The following is a 14,898-nucleotide window of genomic DNA, read 5'->3' as shown; positions in this document are numbered from 1 at the left end:
CAATGCTCAGAAGTGTTGGCGGTTAACCTCACTTAACCCCATATCTTCAGTGGAGGTGAATGTGGACATGACTGAAACTGCAGCCCAGTAGACTCACTTGCATCTAAGTGCTACTAACCAAAGATTAATTTTACCTCCTCAGCAATCCCATAAGAAATCTAGTGTACACGTCAGGTATAATACTCTGCAAGTAAAGAAGTGCGTCTAATGAACAACCCCACTGGCATCAAGGCAAAAAAATAAAATACTTTTAGAAGCGTCCTGAGCCAATTAAGAAGAGGCAGGTTTCTGTAGATTCAGAGAGATAAAAACATGATGAAGAATTGCGATTGATTAGGAAGGCTCGATTTCACAATGACAATCTTGCAGAAAGTTTGGAAATTTCACAAGTCTAGCACTAGGTGAACTGACTGGCTGATCAGCATCTAGTTACAGGAAGGATCCAACACCAAATGAAAGATAGTCACTGTGACATTGCAGCTTTGATAAGAACTCAATGTTATGTGCATCAATAAAGATAATTCCAGCAGCCATGATTAGGCATGTAAAAACATAGATGCAAATTATACATAAAGGTAGTAAGTACATGGAGTGCAAACTTTAGTCGACGTAGACTCTGCAAAGGATATCCAGAAACATTTGGATCACCATAATACAATAGTTAGTGGCAATTTCCTTTATCGTGAACTTGATATTAAAGATTTACTATTGCCTCAAGAGTTTATGCTATCTATACAAGCCAAACGTTCTTTGGAAACCAGTACAGTCTCTACACTGACACCCCCTGTATTCAAATGGCATGAAACCAGCAGTTGAGTTATGGTGGACATCAACAGAAATACCCATGAGTGAACATAGTTTTGCTCATAATATTCAGAACAAGTCTTTCTTATTTCTTCCGTAAGGTTAATGGCAGCTGACAGACAAAAATTCTTCTTCAAAGGTCTGAAGAGAGGTGGTTGGGCAAGTTACATCTGCTTCCAGTTTTCCAGTGTTGCTTGCACATGAATATAAACTGTCTCTTTTCTGAGCACTAAAGGCGACCATGTTTTCTTTGAACCCAAAATAAGGCCAATTTTGCATTGTTTATGTCCTTCTTTGAAACCTTCAAGCTTTCCATTCCGACATTCTCAGTGTAAAAATCAAACAAGTGTAGCATAGTTCAAGGCTTGTAGTTGTTTTTGTACTAAAAGGCATTCTAGTTCATGGTCACTGCTGTCCAAGTTGTTCACTTTGATGACCCTCACTGACCAGGTTCATCAATGCTGCCAAAATGAGTTTTTTTTTTTCTTTAGAAAATTCTACCAGCACAAATTTGACCTTTTCACTCCTTTAAAATGTATAATTTAGCAGCATTGTTTGCCCACCCACAACCCAAAAATACAAAATAAAACATTTTATCATACAGAAAATCAAACTCACAATACAAGGTAATATTCCTCCTAAGACACTGCGATACAATGTATAATTTCAGCTTAGCACGGTCCTGGAAAAGGCTGGGAATTAATTGTCACGCACAAACACATATGATCTATGAGGCTAAGTGATGTAGAATGAATGCAGTTCTGTACATACTTATCTTGACCCATGTAAAGCCAATGTACTATGACTACTACAGTTCTGAAGAAAGTATATGATTAGATGCAGGTTCCTTTTGAAGGGTTTTATGAGTTGGTCTTGGTTCATTAATGCATGCTTGACTGAAGCCCCAATCTAGAAAGCAAAGAAATTATCATTAATTCATGCAACACTTTATCCTGCTAGAATAAGCCATGCAACTGAAAATGAATATCCATCATTACCAAGCTGCCTGAAATATCTCATTATTTTAGACTCTTTCATTTGTATTAACATCCACTCTTTTGTTAAAGAAAGATTATTGATTATTTATAAAGCCCAGTTCATTTACATGGTAGAATAAGATTCATCTGTCATTCCAGGATTTTGCTTAGTTTACTTTAGTGATAACACACACTAACGCTATCCTACACACATTAGGGACAGTTTACAATTTTATCAAGCCAATTAGCCTGCAAACCTGTATGTCTTTGGAGTGTCGAAGGAAAAACCTGGAGAAAACCCACACAGGTCATGGGGAGATCTACTCCATACTGACAGTCAGGATTGAACCCAGGCCTCTGGCGCTATAAGGCAGCAACTCTACCAATGTGTCACTGTGCCGCCCTTGACCACATGACATAGAAATGAATTAAGGCAGCACCGAACAATTGTTGCACTTTAGTAGGAGACAATTTTCGTTGAACAAAACAAAGGCTACCTCTCCCTGCTCAGGCAAAATATCTTGTCATATGATGTCAAGAGCAAAACGTTGTCTCGATGTCCATCCGAACAGATTACATGGAATTACACAGAATCTAGACCAAGAAACAGTCCAACCAGTCAGTCTTGATGGTCTATTGTCCAGCCATGTTTCCTGCCACTCATCACCTCTATCTTCCTGCGTCTAATTCTCCTTCACCGGCCCCTTATTGAAATCAATCAACGGCATCTCTTTCCTCCGTTCCTTCCAACATCTCTGCTTTGTTCTGTACCTTTTCATACCTCTAGTTTTCCTCTCCCTTCTCTCAGTCTGAAGAAGGGTCTCGACCTGAAATGTCACCTATTCCTTTTCTCTAGAGTTGCTGCCTGACCCGCTGTTACTCCAGCACTTTGTGTCTATCTAAAGTTGTACCTTTCTCCATGAAATTATCAGCCAAATTATTTTCCTTCTTCTGTCTGTGCCTGTGTTATATTTATCCCTCTTGTTTTACTCCCACATGTAGATTGGTTTCTCCATGCCCTGACCACTGAAGGATTCCTATCAGCACAGTGTCCAGGATGAAAAGAATCAGCAAAATCGAAAGATGCTTTGACGTATTTTGCACAATTGCCCAAACTACTTTAATAGTTTGCAAATTAGTCTTTGGATTCCTGGAAAACTGCTCCATTTTGCACAGTACCTCTCTCCCCCTCTCTGGTTTACATACTTGGACTTTAGAAATAGCAGAAATACAAGACGTTAAGGTTAAAAACCATCACATATTGTGCATTCTCAGCTGGCGATCTCACTTCTCCTACTCCTCAAATAGTATGTCAGCCAGCCATAAGAAGTTGGATGCAGCATCCAGTGTCTTCTCATGGCCCCTTTTTCACTTTTTTTGTGTTTTCGCAAACTCAATGAATTTTGCCAACTTGATGCAGACTTGATAGGTTAAAGCACCTACATTGCTGTTTTCGATGTAAATGCAAGGAACAGCAAATGCTGGTCTACAATAAAAAGTCACAAAGTTGTGGAGTAATTCAGCAGGTCAGACAGCATCTCTGGAGAACATGGATAGGTGATGTTTCAGGTCAGGATCCTTCTTCAGACCGAATGTGGTGGTGGGGCGGGGAAACGGGGAGAAAGCTGGAAGAGGGGAAGGGTAGGATGAAGCCTGATGATTGATAGGTGGAAAATAGACACAAAATGCAGGAGTAACTCAGCGGGACAGGCAGCACCTCTGGAGAGAATGATTGGCAGATGGTTGGACTAAGGCCACAGATGAAAAGACAAAAAAGGCTTGAGATAAGGATAGAGGAGGTACGAATTGTGAAGCCAGAGGAAGGAATATAGGTGGAAGATCAGAAACCTGTATGTGGAAAGTCAGCACTGTCTTGTAACTTTTAGCCACTCATCCACTTTTTTGAAAGCAATAGTATTCACAATATGTTATATTTCTTCTGTGTTGCTGTTAAAATCTTATAATTTTGTTTTATTGAAATTATCTATTATGATAATTTTCTCTCATGATTTTGTGACCAGTTTGGCTCAAGTACCTAAATCTTGAATATTTGGACAGCAGTAATCATACACTGTCATTATGATTTATTTCCTGGGGAAAAAACCTTTGCTGTCAAAATGCTATGAACTGGTGAATCACCCTCAAGCAAGTATTGGACGTGAGAGAAAAAAAACCTGCTTTAAACAAGCCTCTATGATAACTGGCTAAAAGACCAAGGTTGTAATTAAATCCGAGTGCTACTTTAGATGATGGACTTAGAAGGAAGGTTTCTGCAATTTACACAATGACTTGAATTGTGAAGTTATCACAATTGCGAGGTCATTTTCAACATGTAACAATTCACAGGAAAATTATTCTCAAACTTTAGAAAAGCCTGCAGGGCAGTCAATAAAATGACGTCACAGACCTAAGCTTTTGATGTGTGCGAGAATGAGTTTTCAGAGCTTAGTTTTTTAGTTTAGAGATACAGCATGGAAGCAGGCCCTTCGGCCCACCGAATCCGCACCAATCCCCGCACATTAACATTATCCTACACATGCTAAGCACAATTTACACTTATACTAATCCAATTAACCTACAAACCTGTATGTCATTGGAGTGGGGATGGAAACCGAAGATCTCGGTCACGGGGAGAACATACAAACTCCGTACAGACAGCACCCATAGTCGGGATCGAACCCTGGTCTCCGGCGCTGCAAGCGCTGTAAGGCTGCAACTCTACCGCTGTGCCATCCTGAGTGCTGTAGGTATTACACCAATGTTTAAGTTGAGTCTGCCAGAGATGCTGCCTGTCCCGCTGAGTTACTCCAGCATTTTGTGTTTATCGTCAGTGTAAAGCAACATCTGCAGTTCCTTCCTACATGTTAAGTAAAATTGTCCACCGCATCAATAAAAAAGACTATTTGCTAAAAGTTTAGTTTAGTTGACAGAAACAAATTCACTGGAGAATTTCAATTATATAGGGCAGTAGGAATAGAGCAACTGCTGTACAATAAGAGCATTGTTGTACAATAACAACATTTAAAAGACATTTGCACCTTGAATTATTGTTCCTATGTGATACAGCACTCCTGTTCTCTGGTTATACTGCTCAGATGGGTGAGGTGATGAAAATGCAGGAGATAGTTGTATCCATTATAAAATTTGACAAAACTGTGTGTATCCATTTAAGATCATTACAACAATTAAGAGACAAAATGAATACCTATCTCATTAACTCCAGAAGGCATTTAAAATCAATCCCATAATAGCTGGGGATAACTGGCCCAGGTGCAAACAAATTGAGCTACCAAATTGTTCAGGTAATAATTAAATGATTAAAGTCTGGAACAAAACTTTGTAAAGTCACCACATGTATAGCTCTTTTCTACCTAATATTACTGCAGTCACGTGTAAAAATCATTCCCAAGTCTGGAAATGATAAATTTGAATTTCCATTGTTTACAAATCTGGCAGGGAGACATGACAGAAAGGTCAACAAGACCATTGTCACTCTTTTGCATTCAATGAGAATTAACCCACAAGAGCAGAAGCTTGCCAAAAGTTAATATTACTTAGTTAAACTAACTCCACACAATACATTTGCGACACTATCTTCTCCAAGTGCAGTATGTATTAAATGCCACCTGGTGGCCATTGTCGGCATTACCATATATGTGCCATCCAATAATTTCCAGTTACTGTGCGAGACTGGATTTTCCAGGGCAGTTGGAATTAAAGAGAGCCAAGTCAAGTCAAGAGTGTTTTATTGTCACATGACCCAGGTAGAACAATGAAACTCTTACTTGCAGCAGCACAACAGAATATGTAAACATAGTACACTGTAAACAATATAATAAACGAGAAAAAAGTTCAGTGTGTGTACACAGGTTAGATCATAAAGCACAGAAACAGGCCCTTTGGCCCACTGGATCTGTGCCAAACATCACCCACACATCTACTCCAATCTACATTTTATTCTCCCCACTTTCTCCCCAACTCCCTCAGATTCTGACACACTAGGGGCAATTTACAGTGGCCATTTAACCATAACTCCCAAGCCCAAAATTAATTGCCTACACTGTACACATTCTTCAAGCTAAAGCCAATTCAAATCAACCCAATTAGTGCCACGAGCATGACAATGGGTGAGCTCAGCGTCACACAGCACGGAAACAGGCCCTTCAACCCACCTTAGCCAACCCGACCAAGTTAGTTACATGTGCCTGCATTTATCCTGTGTACTGCTAAACCCTGCCTATCCACATACCTGCCCAAATGTCTTTTGAAAGTTGCAATTGTACCCCCTTCTATAGCTTCTTTGGGCAGTTCATTCCAGATATCAACTATTCTCTGAGTGCCCTGAAATTCCCCTTAAATCTCTCCCCTCTCATCTTAATCCTATGCACTCCAGTTTTAGAATCCTGTATCCTGGCTAAAAGACTGTGAACATCCACTTGATCCATGCCACTCACGATCCTGTACACTTTAATAAGATCAGCCCACAGCTTCCTGCAATCCAAAGAAGAAAGTCCCATCCAATCCAAACTTCCCCTATAACTCAAGCCTGCAAGCCCAGGTAACATTCTGCTAAATCTCCTCCAACGTAATGTCATCCTTCTTATAGTTGGGTGACCAGAACTGCATACATTACTCCAAGTGTTGTCTCACCAACACCCTGTGCGACTGTATCATGATGTCCCAACTTACTCAACACCCTTCCCAATGAAGGAAAACATGCCAAATGCCTTCTTTACTCTACCCGACTCACCACTTTTGGGGAACTATGCACCTATATTCCCCGATTTCTCTGTTCTGCAATGCTCTTCATTGCTCTACCATTTACCGTACAAGTTCTACCTTGGTTTGACATGCCACGCCTCACACTTGGCAGAGTTAAATTCCATTTGTCATTCCTTGACCCACCTTCCTAACTGATCTAGATCTTGTTACAAACTTAGACTGGCTTGAATTGTATAATGGAGTAGCTCACCTGGCACAGACCTGAAAGCAGATGTTATTTCTAGGCAAAAGAAAACAATGGTAGATGGATTTACTAGTAGGTCCCAACGTCAAGGCTAACTGGTAAAGCATGCTAATGTGACACCAGGACCTTGCTGGCTTTAACGTGTTATCTTATAACAACTATGCCACAGTAGCAGACATATGCCGTCCATATTTATTAAACATTCATCTGCTAACATTGCCAGAGGCAGTTTCTAGTTTTAGATAGACAGGAAATAAATTAATCTTTCAACGTCATGCAATTCACATTATTTTTAGAAGCACGTCCCACAGCATCAACACTCCATCCATCCAAGGTTGAATTCAATCCACAGCTTTACCAAATTGGAGTGGGCTGCATTCTACTTACTACTTGTCCTTGTTCTGATAGTAACTAGGGTTTGAGGTCACAGATACTCCACCACCACGGATAGCATGAAAGGCTGTTGGAGAGGATGCAGGATAATGGCCAGAGCGAATAGGTTTTGCTGAAAATGAAACAAGGTCAGTGTCCAATTAATGATATCATTTAAAATATACTTTCAATTTTACTTTAGAGATACAGCGTAAAGTTGCACTAACCTACACGCAGTAGGGACAATTTTACCAAAGCTAATTAACCCAAAGAAACCTATTCATCTTTCGAGTGTGGGGAAAAAACCGGAGCACCCGGATAAGACCCACGCGGTCACAGGTAGAACATTCAAACTCTTTACGGACAACATTCATAGTCGGGATTGAACCTGGGTCTCCGGCTCTGCAAGGCAGCAACTCTACCGCTGCACCACCGTGCCGCACAATACAGCGTGGAACCTAGCCCTAGGGCCCCAACAAGTCCATGCTGACCAGTGATCACCTTGTCCAGTTGCATTATCCTACATACACACTACACACACACAGTTTACAATTTAAGAGAAGCCAATTAACCTACAAACCTGTACGTATTTGGAGTGTGGGAAGAAACCCGAACGCCCAGAGGAAACCCACGCGGTCACAGGGATACATGCAAACTCCACACGGATAACATTCATAGTCAAGATCAAACCCGGGTCTCTGGTGCTGCAATGCAGCTACTCTACTGCTGTGCCACTGTGCTGCCCCCAAATAAACAGTCATTTCTCCTACAAACGTTCTCCTCTGCCCATCATGGTGGGGCCCTACCTCGTTTGGTGAACAGAAAGAATTGCACACCAGTGGTTCCCATGTTTACTCCCATCAATACAAAAATGAAGTAAAATCAGCCATTCGCAACCAATAACTTGATGTCAGAACGGTTTTTCCCAGTCAATTCAGATGAAATCAATTTGACTGGAATGTGTATCACTGTGGGTAAACTAGTCTCAATCGATTAAAACAAAACTTTGCTGGAATTTTACTAAATGCTTAAGGGCAACTGCACATCTTTCTATGTCAAAGAACGCAAAATCCCATGCCTGTATGGACCCTTGTCATTGTATCACTTTTTTGACCAAGATCTCCACTGAAGCATCTAACATCCATAAAGAGACATTGCCTCAAGCTATATGTCTGATGTACTGTAGCCTATACCACGAAGAAATCTCATACATGTAAAGCGTTGCAAGATGCCAAATGTTTTATCTTGCCTACTTTAATGCCTCCTAAAAATAAACTTAATCATGTTAGTCTCTACCTCCACTGTCTCCCCTTTGTTTCAGCTCCACACATCCACAACCCTATGATGTCAAGCATATTAAGACCATATCTTGTGCGAGGAGCACAGGATTCATGCAAGTCATACTAACAGCAAGCAGGACACAATTGAGTAATACTGCAGCCCACAGATCAGTTGCTGCAGGTTCTGTAGGATAGACAGAAAAAGCTGGAGTAAGAATGGGTGACGTTTTGGGTAGAGACCCGTCTTCAGACTCGTTAAGGGAAGAAGAGATATAGACAGTGGTGTGGAGAGATAAAGAACAATGAATGAACGATATGCAAAAAAGTAATGATGATAAAGGAAACTGGCCATTGTTAGCTGTTTGTAGGGTGAAAATGAGAAGCCAGTGCAACTTGGGTGGGGGAGGGATAGAGAGTGAGGGAATGCCGAGGCTACCTGAAGTGCAAGAAATCGATATTCATACCACTGGGCTGTAAGCTGCCCAAGCAAAATATGAGATGCTATTCCTCCAATTTGCATTTAGCCTCACTCTGACAATGGAGGAGAACTAAGGCAGAAAGGTCTGCGCAGGAATGGGAAGGAGAATTAAAGTGTCTAGCAACCGGGTGATCAGGTAGGTTCAGGCGGGCTGAGCGAAGGTGTTCTGCGAAACGATCGACCAGTCTGTGCTTGGTCTCGCCGATGTATAAGAGTCCACATCTTGAACAATGGATACAGTAGATGAGGTTGGAGTAGGTGCAAGTGAACCTCTGCTTAACCTGAAATGATTGTCGGGGTCCCTGGATAGAGTCGAGGGAGGAGGTATAGCGACAGTTGTTGCATCTTCTGTGGTTGCAGGGGAAGGTACCAGGGGAGGGGGTAATTTGGGTGGGAAGGGATGAGTTAACCAGGGAGTTGCGGAGGAAACGGTCTCTGCGGAAGGCGGAAAATCGTGGAGATGGGAAAATGTGGCTAGTGGTGGGATTCCGTTGGAGGTGGCAGATATTTTGGATGATTATGTGTTGTTTGCAACGGCTGATGGGGTGGAAGGCAAGGACTGGGGGGGGGGGGGGGGGGGGGGGGACTCTGTGTCTGTTGGGATTAGGGGGAGGGGGAGCAAGGATGGAGCTGCGGGGTATCGAGGAGATACGAGTGAGGGCCTCCACTATAGAATGAGGCCATCTCGGGTGTCTTGTTATGGAACACGTCATCTTGGGCGCAGATGCAGTATAGACGGAGGAAGTGGGAGATGGGGATAGGGTCTTTGCAGGAAGCAGGGTGGGAAGAAGTGTAGTCGAGACAGTTGTGGGAGTCAGTGGGTTTGTAATAGATGTCAGTCAATAGTTTATTTCCTGTGATGGAGACTGTGAGATCAAGAAAGGGGAGGGAGGTGTCAGAGATGGTTCGAGTAAATTTGAGTGCAGGATGAAAATTGGTGGTGAAGTTGATGAAGTCCATGAGTTCTGCATGGGTGCACGATGTAGCACAGATGCAGTCATCAATGTAACGGAGATAGAGTTCAGGGATAGGGCCAGTGTATGCCTAGAACAGGGATTGTTCAACGTACCCTACAAAGAGGCAGGCATAGCTGGGGCCCAAGCGGGTGCCCATAGCTACACCTTGGACTTGGAGAGGAGTCAAAGGAGAAGTTGTGGAGGGTGAGGACCAGCTCCGCTAGGTGAAGTAGAGTGTTAGTAGCGGGAATTTGAATGGTTCTGCGAGTGAGGAAGAAACGGAGGACTTTAAGGCCTTTCAAAGTAGGCATACCTTGAGGAGATTTTGCAGTGCTGTAAAGGAACTGCAGAGGCTGGTTTACAAAGAAAGACATGGAATGCTGAGGTAACTCAAGAGGTCAGACAGCATCTCTGGAGAACATGGATAGGTGATGTTTTGAGTTGGGACCCTTACTGAAGGGAAAGCGGCATCTGCAGTTGCTTGTATCCAAATCATAAATGACCTGACTGCAATAACCCAATGGATCGACTGGGCTTATATTCACTGGAATTTAGAAGGGTGAGAGGGGACCTTATAGAAACATATACAATTCTTAAGGGATTGGACAGGCTAGATGCAGGAAAAATGTTCCCGATGTATGGAGAGGCCAGAATAAGGGGTATGCCACTTAGGACTGAGATGAGGAAAAATGTTTTCACTCAGAGAGTTGTGAATCTGTGGAATTCTCTGCCATAGAAGGCAGTGGAGGGCAATTCACTGGATATTTTCAGGAGAGAGTTAGATTTAGCTCTTAGAGCTAACAGAGTCAAGGGATGTGGGGGGAAAGCAGGAACGGGGTACTGATTTTTCTGATCAGCCACGATCATATTGAATGGCGGTACTAGCTCGAAGGGCTGAATGGCCTACTCCCGCACCTATTTTCTATGTTTCTATGTTTTTATCTTTACCAATCTGAGCTGAATGTGCCCGCCTGGCCATGTTTTTGGCCCGGACTGCTTCCTTGATTCGGTCGACCTCCTGATGGTAACGCTTGCGTTCCCTCATCGCACTCTCCTTGGCTTCCTTCAGTGCACTCTCCAATGCCTTAACCCTCTCAGCTGTAGCCCGAAGTCGTTTTTCCAGCTTAGGAAGCTCACAACGAAGATCTGCATTGTCACGAACCAGCTGGAAGAGAAACGGAATGAAATGGATGACATCAGATTACAGGATAGCCGTGGTCAGTCACAACCTTCACTAATGGTATCAAATGGGCCAGAGCTCAGTGGCCCCGAATATACTTCAACCCCAATACTCAATTCTAGTCAACAGAACCACAACAGAAAGAGAGATTAAAATCACTCTTTTGATGCTATGTCACTCAAAGTTAAAATGACCCCTATAAACAACTAATAGAAAACCTGGAATGGCATGGCATACAATAAGCAATGGATTTCAATGACAAAAATCCAGTTACATTTGAACAGACAAATTCTGAATTTGGATCAATGACGAAGAAGAAAGGAACTGCATATACAGGTTCACAAAAGAAGATAGAGTGCTGGTGTAACTCAGCAAGTCAGACAGCATCTCAGGAGAACAGGGAAAAGTGACATTTCAGGTCACACAAAACGACACCTATCCATTTTCTCCTGAGATGTTGCCTGACCCTCTGATTTACAGCAGTATATTGTGTCTTCTTCAGAAGAATAAAGTTTACCATATTTTGCTAACTCTCCGTCACAATGTGTGAACAGTGTGTGTGTGTGTGTGTGTGTGTGTGTGTGTGTGTGTGTGTGTGTGTGTGTGTGTGTGTGTGTGTGTGTGTGTGTGTGTGTGTGTGAGAGAGAGTGTGAGTGTGTGTGATCTCTCTCTCTCTCTCTCTCTCTCTTGGAATTACAAGTGTGCTCTCGTGATTGTTGTTCGGATTAGAGGAGGTGCCGGATCACCAGTCACCAGAAAATCGGTGGTGGACCTGTACCAACCAACCTCTCTGTGAAAACGTTGCCCCTTATATTAAACCTTAATCTACAAACCCACACGTCTCTGGGATGTGGGAGAAAACCGGAGCACCTGGGGGAAGCCCGTGTGTTCACAGGGAGAACATGCAAACTCTGCACAAACAGCACCAGAGGTCAGGATCAAACCTGAGTCTCTGGTACTGTGATGCAGCAACTCTACCAGCTGCACCACTGTGCCACCCTTATGTGCAAATTATGTGTGACATAAACGAGAAGTACCTCTTCTGGAAGATAGCTCTGAATAACAAAAATAAAAAGGCATTTGTAGCTATAATTAACCTAATACTTTGACTTGCTGAAATAAAATTTACTGCAGCATGTTTTGACAACCTGGCACATGAAGAGCACATGCAAAGTATAGTGTTTTCTCGATCAAACAGCTGCTTTGATATTAGATATTGGTAAAAGGTGCCAATTTTGAAGCGTTGTATATATCATTCTCCTACCTGCTTGTGAACCTTTGTAAGCTGCTCCAGGTTGTTCTCAAGAAAGGATATTTTCTGTTTTTGTGCAGCACTCCCCCCTCCATCATCTGAGTCCAGTTCAGTGCTCTGTGGAAAAGCAAAGCAAAACGATCAATCTGCAGCAGCTGCAGAGCACATGACTGGAAGGAAACAATCAAAATGAGCGCTTCAACCTTCTGACCCAACCTTGCAGCTGAGGTAAATTTAGAAACACATCACCAGCATCAAGACTAGTGTAATTGTCGGGACATATATTGTTTGCATACCTACAATGCGTTTCTGAGGTTATTCGTTCTTCATAAAATGTGTTTGCAGTAAATATTATTTGGCCAAGAGGGGTTAGAAACACTGAAAATCATAGCTCAATGTTTTAGTTTTTTAATTTTTTTTTAAATGCTGATTATTTAAGAGGTCATGGAATTATTTTACAGTCCATCTCGGTTTCATAATTCGCAGAATTAAAGGGAAAATAAAGAGTCAATGGAGGAGCTATTTATTCATAATTGCGTATTCTATATGCACAAACTTTGGACAAGAGCAGTTGAATATTGGGGTTCCCACGTTGAATTTAGTTCCATTGGTATTTTCTACCCCTATACAATTGTACGGTGCAGAGGTGGTCACCTGGCACTGTGACTGGCTCTGGAGGAGCTGGCCAAATAGAATGACGTGTCGCCTTACAATGCTTCTACTTCCAATCTTTAGTCCAATATTAAAATGGCTGCAGAGGATACAAGAAACTGCAGATCTATTTATTTATTTATCTATTTATTTATCTATTTATCTATTTATTTATCTATCTATCTATCTATCTATGTATTTATTTAGTTATTTATTTCGAGCAGGAATAAAAGAATAAAAAGCAAGTGTGAAACAGCATACAAAAAACAAAACAAAAATATTTATAAAGTGTCATAAACAATATCTATAAAGAAATGAAATCGTATGTGTCCGAAAAGGAGCAGGAAGAAGCCAAAGCTTATTAATTCCCACCCCTTATTCAACTGCTTATAATTATCTTATACAAATTTAGCAACTATATATACACCATATATACACCAGCAGCTATATGTGCACCAAATTATTTAGCTTTTACTCTAATCAAATATTCACAAAGCCATACAAAAAAAAAGAGAGAACAAAAAAAAACAGATGCTGGTTTACAACGAAAAAGACACAAAGTACTGGAGTAACTCAGTAGTCCAGGCAGCATCTCTGGCCACCTTCCTTTAGAAAATTGCTAATGAATTTATTTCCATGTTCTGAAAAGGTAATGGTTTACAAATCCAAACAATTTGTTGAGTTTGGGAATTTATTTTCCAATTACAATAAAAAACCAGCAACACCCCAAAATCTTTACTGATCAACGTCAGCTTAGCTCCGCTAGGTGGGTACTGTGCTCCTCAAAATCTTGGCAACGTACAAATGGAAGTGGCATGTGGGCTATTGTTGAATCTCACATGAATGCAAGAAAATGCAAAGTTATAACATTTCTTATAATTAATAGTCCGTGAATTGACATATACATTGCACTTGTCACAATTACCCTTGTCACAATCCAAAAGTTATGTATGCCTACTTTGTTTAGCCATTCCATTGGCATTAGGTTCCCTGAACGTGTAAAGTAGGATATTTAAAAGGTCAACTCTCAGAAATGAATGAATCGAAAGAGAGGAAGAATTTTTGGTTTGCCATGTTTGAGAATGGTCAGTAGTTACAACCAAATAATTTTTTTTTTTGATTTTTATTTTTTTTGTAAATTATTTATATTCTTGCAGTTTCCACAACTCCATAGGAGTTACAATTTCTAATCATGCTGTCCTCTTTGCAGAGTGTTTGGTTTCAGGACATATGACAATAAAACACTCTTTATCACGAGACCCTTGCCTGGCTCCCAAGATTAATGAGAAGATTAATGATCTGATGAGTCGTAGGCGGGGGTACTCTAGCACAGTCCACTTATTGGTGGTGTAATGGGGCTTCAACCCAATTATTCTGCTGTGATCGCAGGATTTATGGCCATCAAAATTTAGGCCCCCTGGTTCAGATGTACATAGCCAGCGAAACACTTATACCCAGGCCCAAAACAAAGCAAAGACAAATTTGCCACGTCATCAATTCCAATGCACTTTATTTTTTTTTTTGTTCGATTTTTAAAAAAAAAGAGATGCAGTGCAGAAAAAAGGCCCTTTGGCCTACTGACCGACCAACAATCAACCTGTACATTTGTTCCATCCTCACACTTTACAGAAGCCAATTAGCCTGCAAACCTGCACATCTTTGGGATAATATAACCATATAACAATTACAGCACGGAAACAGGCCATCTCGGCCCTACAAGTCCGTGCCGAACAACTTTTTTCCCTTCGTCCCACCTGCCTGCACTCATACCATAACCCTCCATTCCCTTCTCATCCATATGCCTATCCAATTTATTTTTAAGATGTGAGAGGAAATCAGAGAAAACCCACGTGGTTACAGGGATATTATATAAACTCCATCCAGACAGCACCCGTAGTCAGGGTCGAACCAAGGTCTCTAGCACTTTGAGGCTCTGCCGCTGCTCCACTGTGCCACCCTCACTTGATTAGACAACTGAGAGA

At 41.6% G+C, this 14,898-nt stretch overlaps 1 protein-coding gene across 1 annotated transcript in view; it reads right to left on the bottom strand.

Annotated features, from left to right (window-relative positions):
- Nucleotides 1–4,713: 4,713 nt before the first annotated feature.
- Nucleotides 4,714–14,898, bottom strand: part of LOC129699067 (kinesin heavy chain) — a 144,908-nt gene continuing 134,723 nt past the window's right edge. Inside the window, exons 23-25 of the mRNA XM_055638693.1 lie at nt 12,278–12,382; nt 10,782–10,998; nt 4,714–7,252 (exon numbers count right to left, since the gene is read on the bottom strand). Coding sequence (XP_055494668.1) covers nt 7,134–7,252; nt 10,782–10,998; nt 12,278–12,382 — 441 coding nt within the window. The 3' untranslated portion in view covers nt 4,714–7,133. The remainder of the gene's footprint in view (nt 7,253–10,781; nt 10,999–12,277; nt 12,383–14,898) is intronic.

The sequence above is a fragment of the Leucoraja erinacea genome, chromosome 7 (assembly GCF_028641065.1).
Source record: "Leucoraja erinacea ecotype New England chromosome 7, Leri_hhj_1, whole genome shotgun sequence".
Taxonomy (NCBI): Eukaryota; Metazoa; Chordata; class Chondrichthyes; order Rajiformes; family Rajidae; genus Leucoraja; species Leucoraja erinaceus.
Note: the sequence above shows the minus strand (reverse complement) of the source record. Positions and strands in the feature narration are given on the sequence as shown.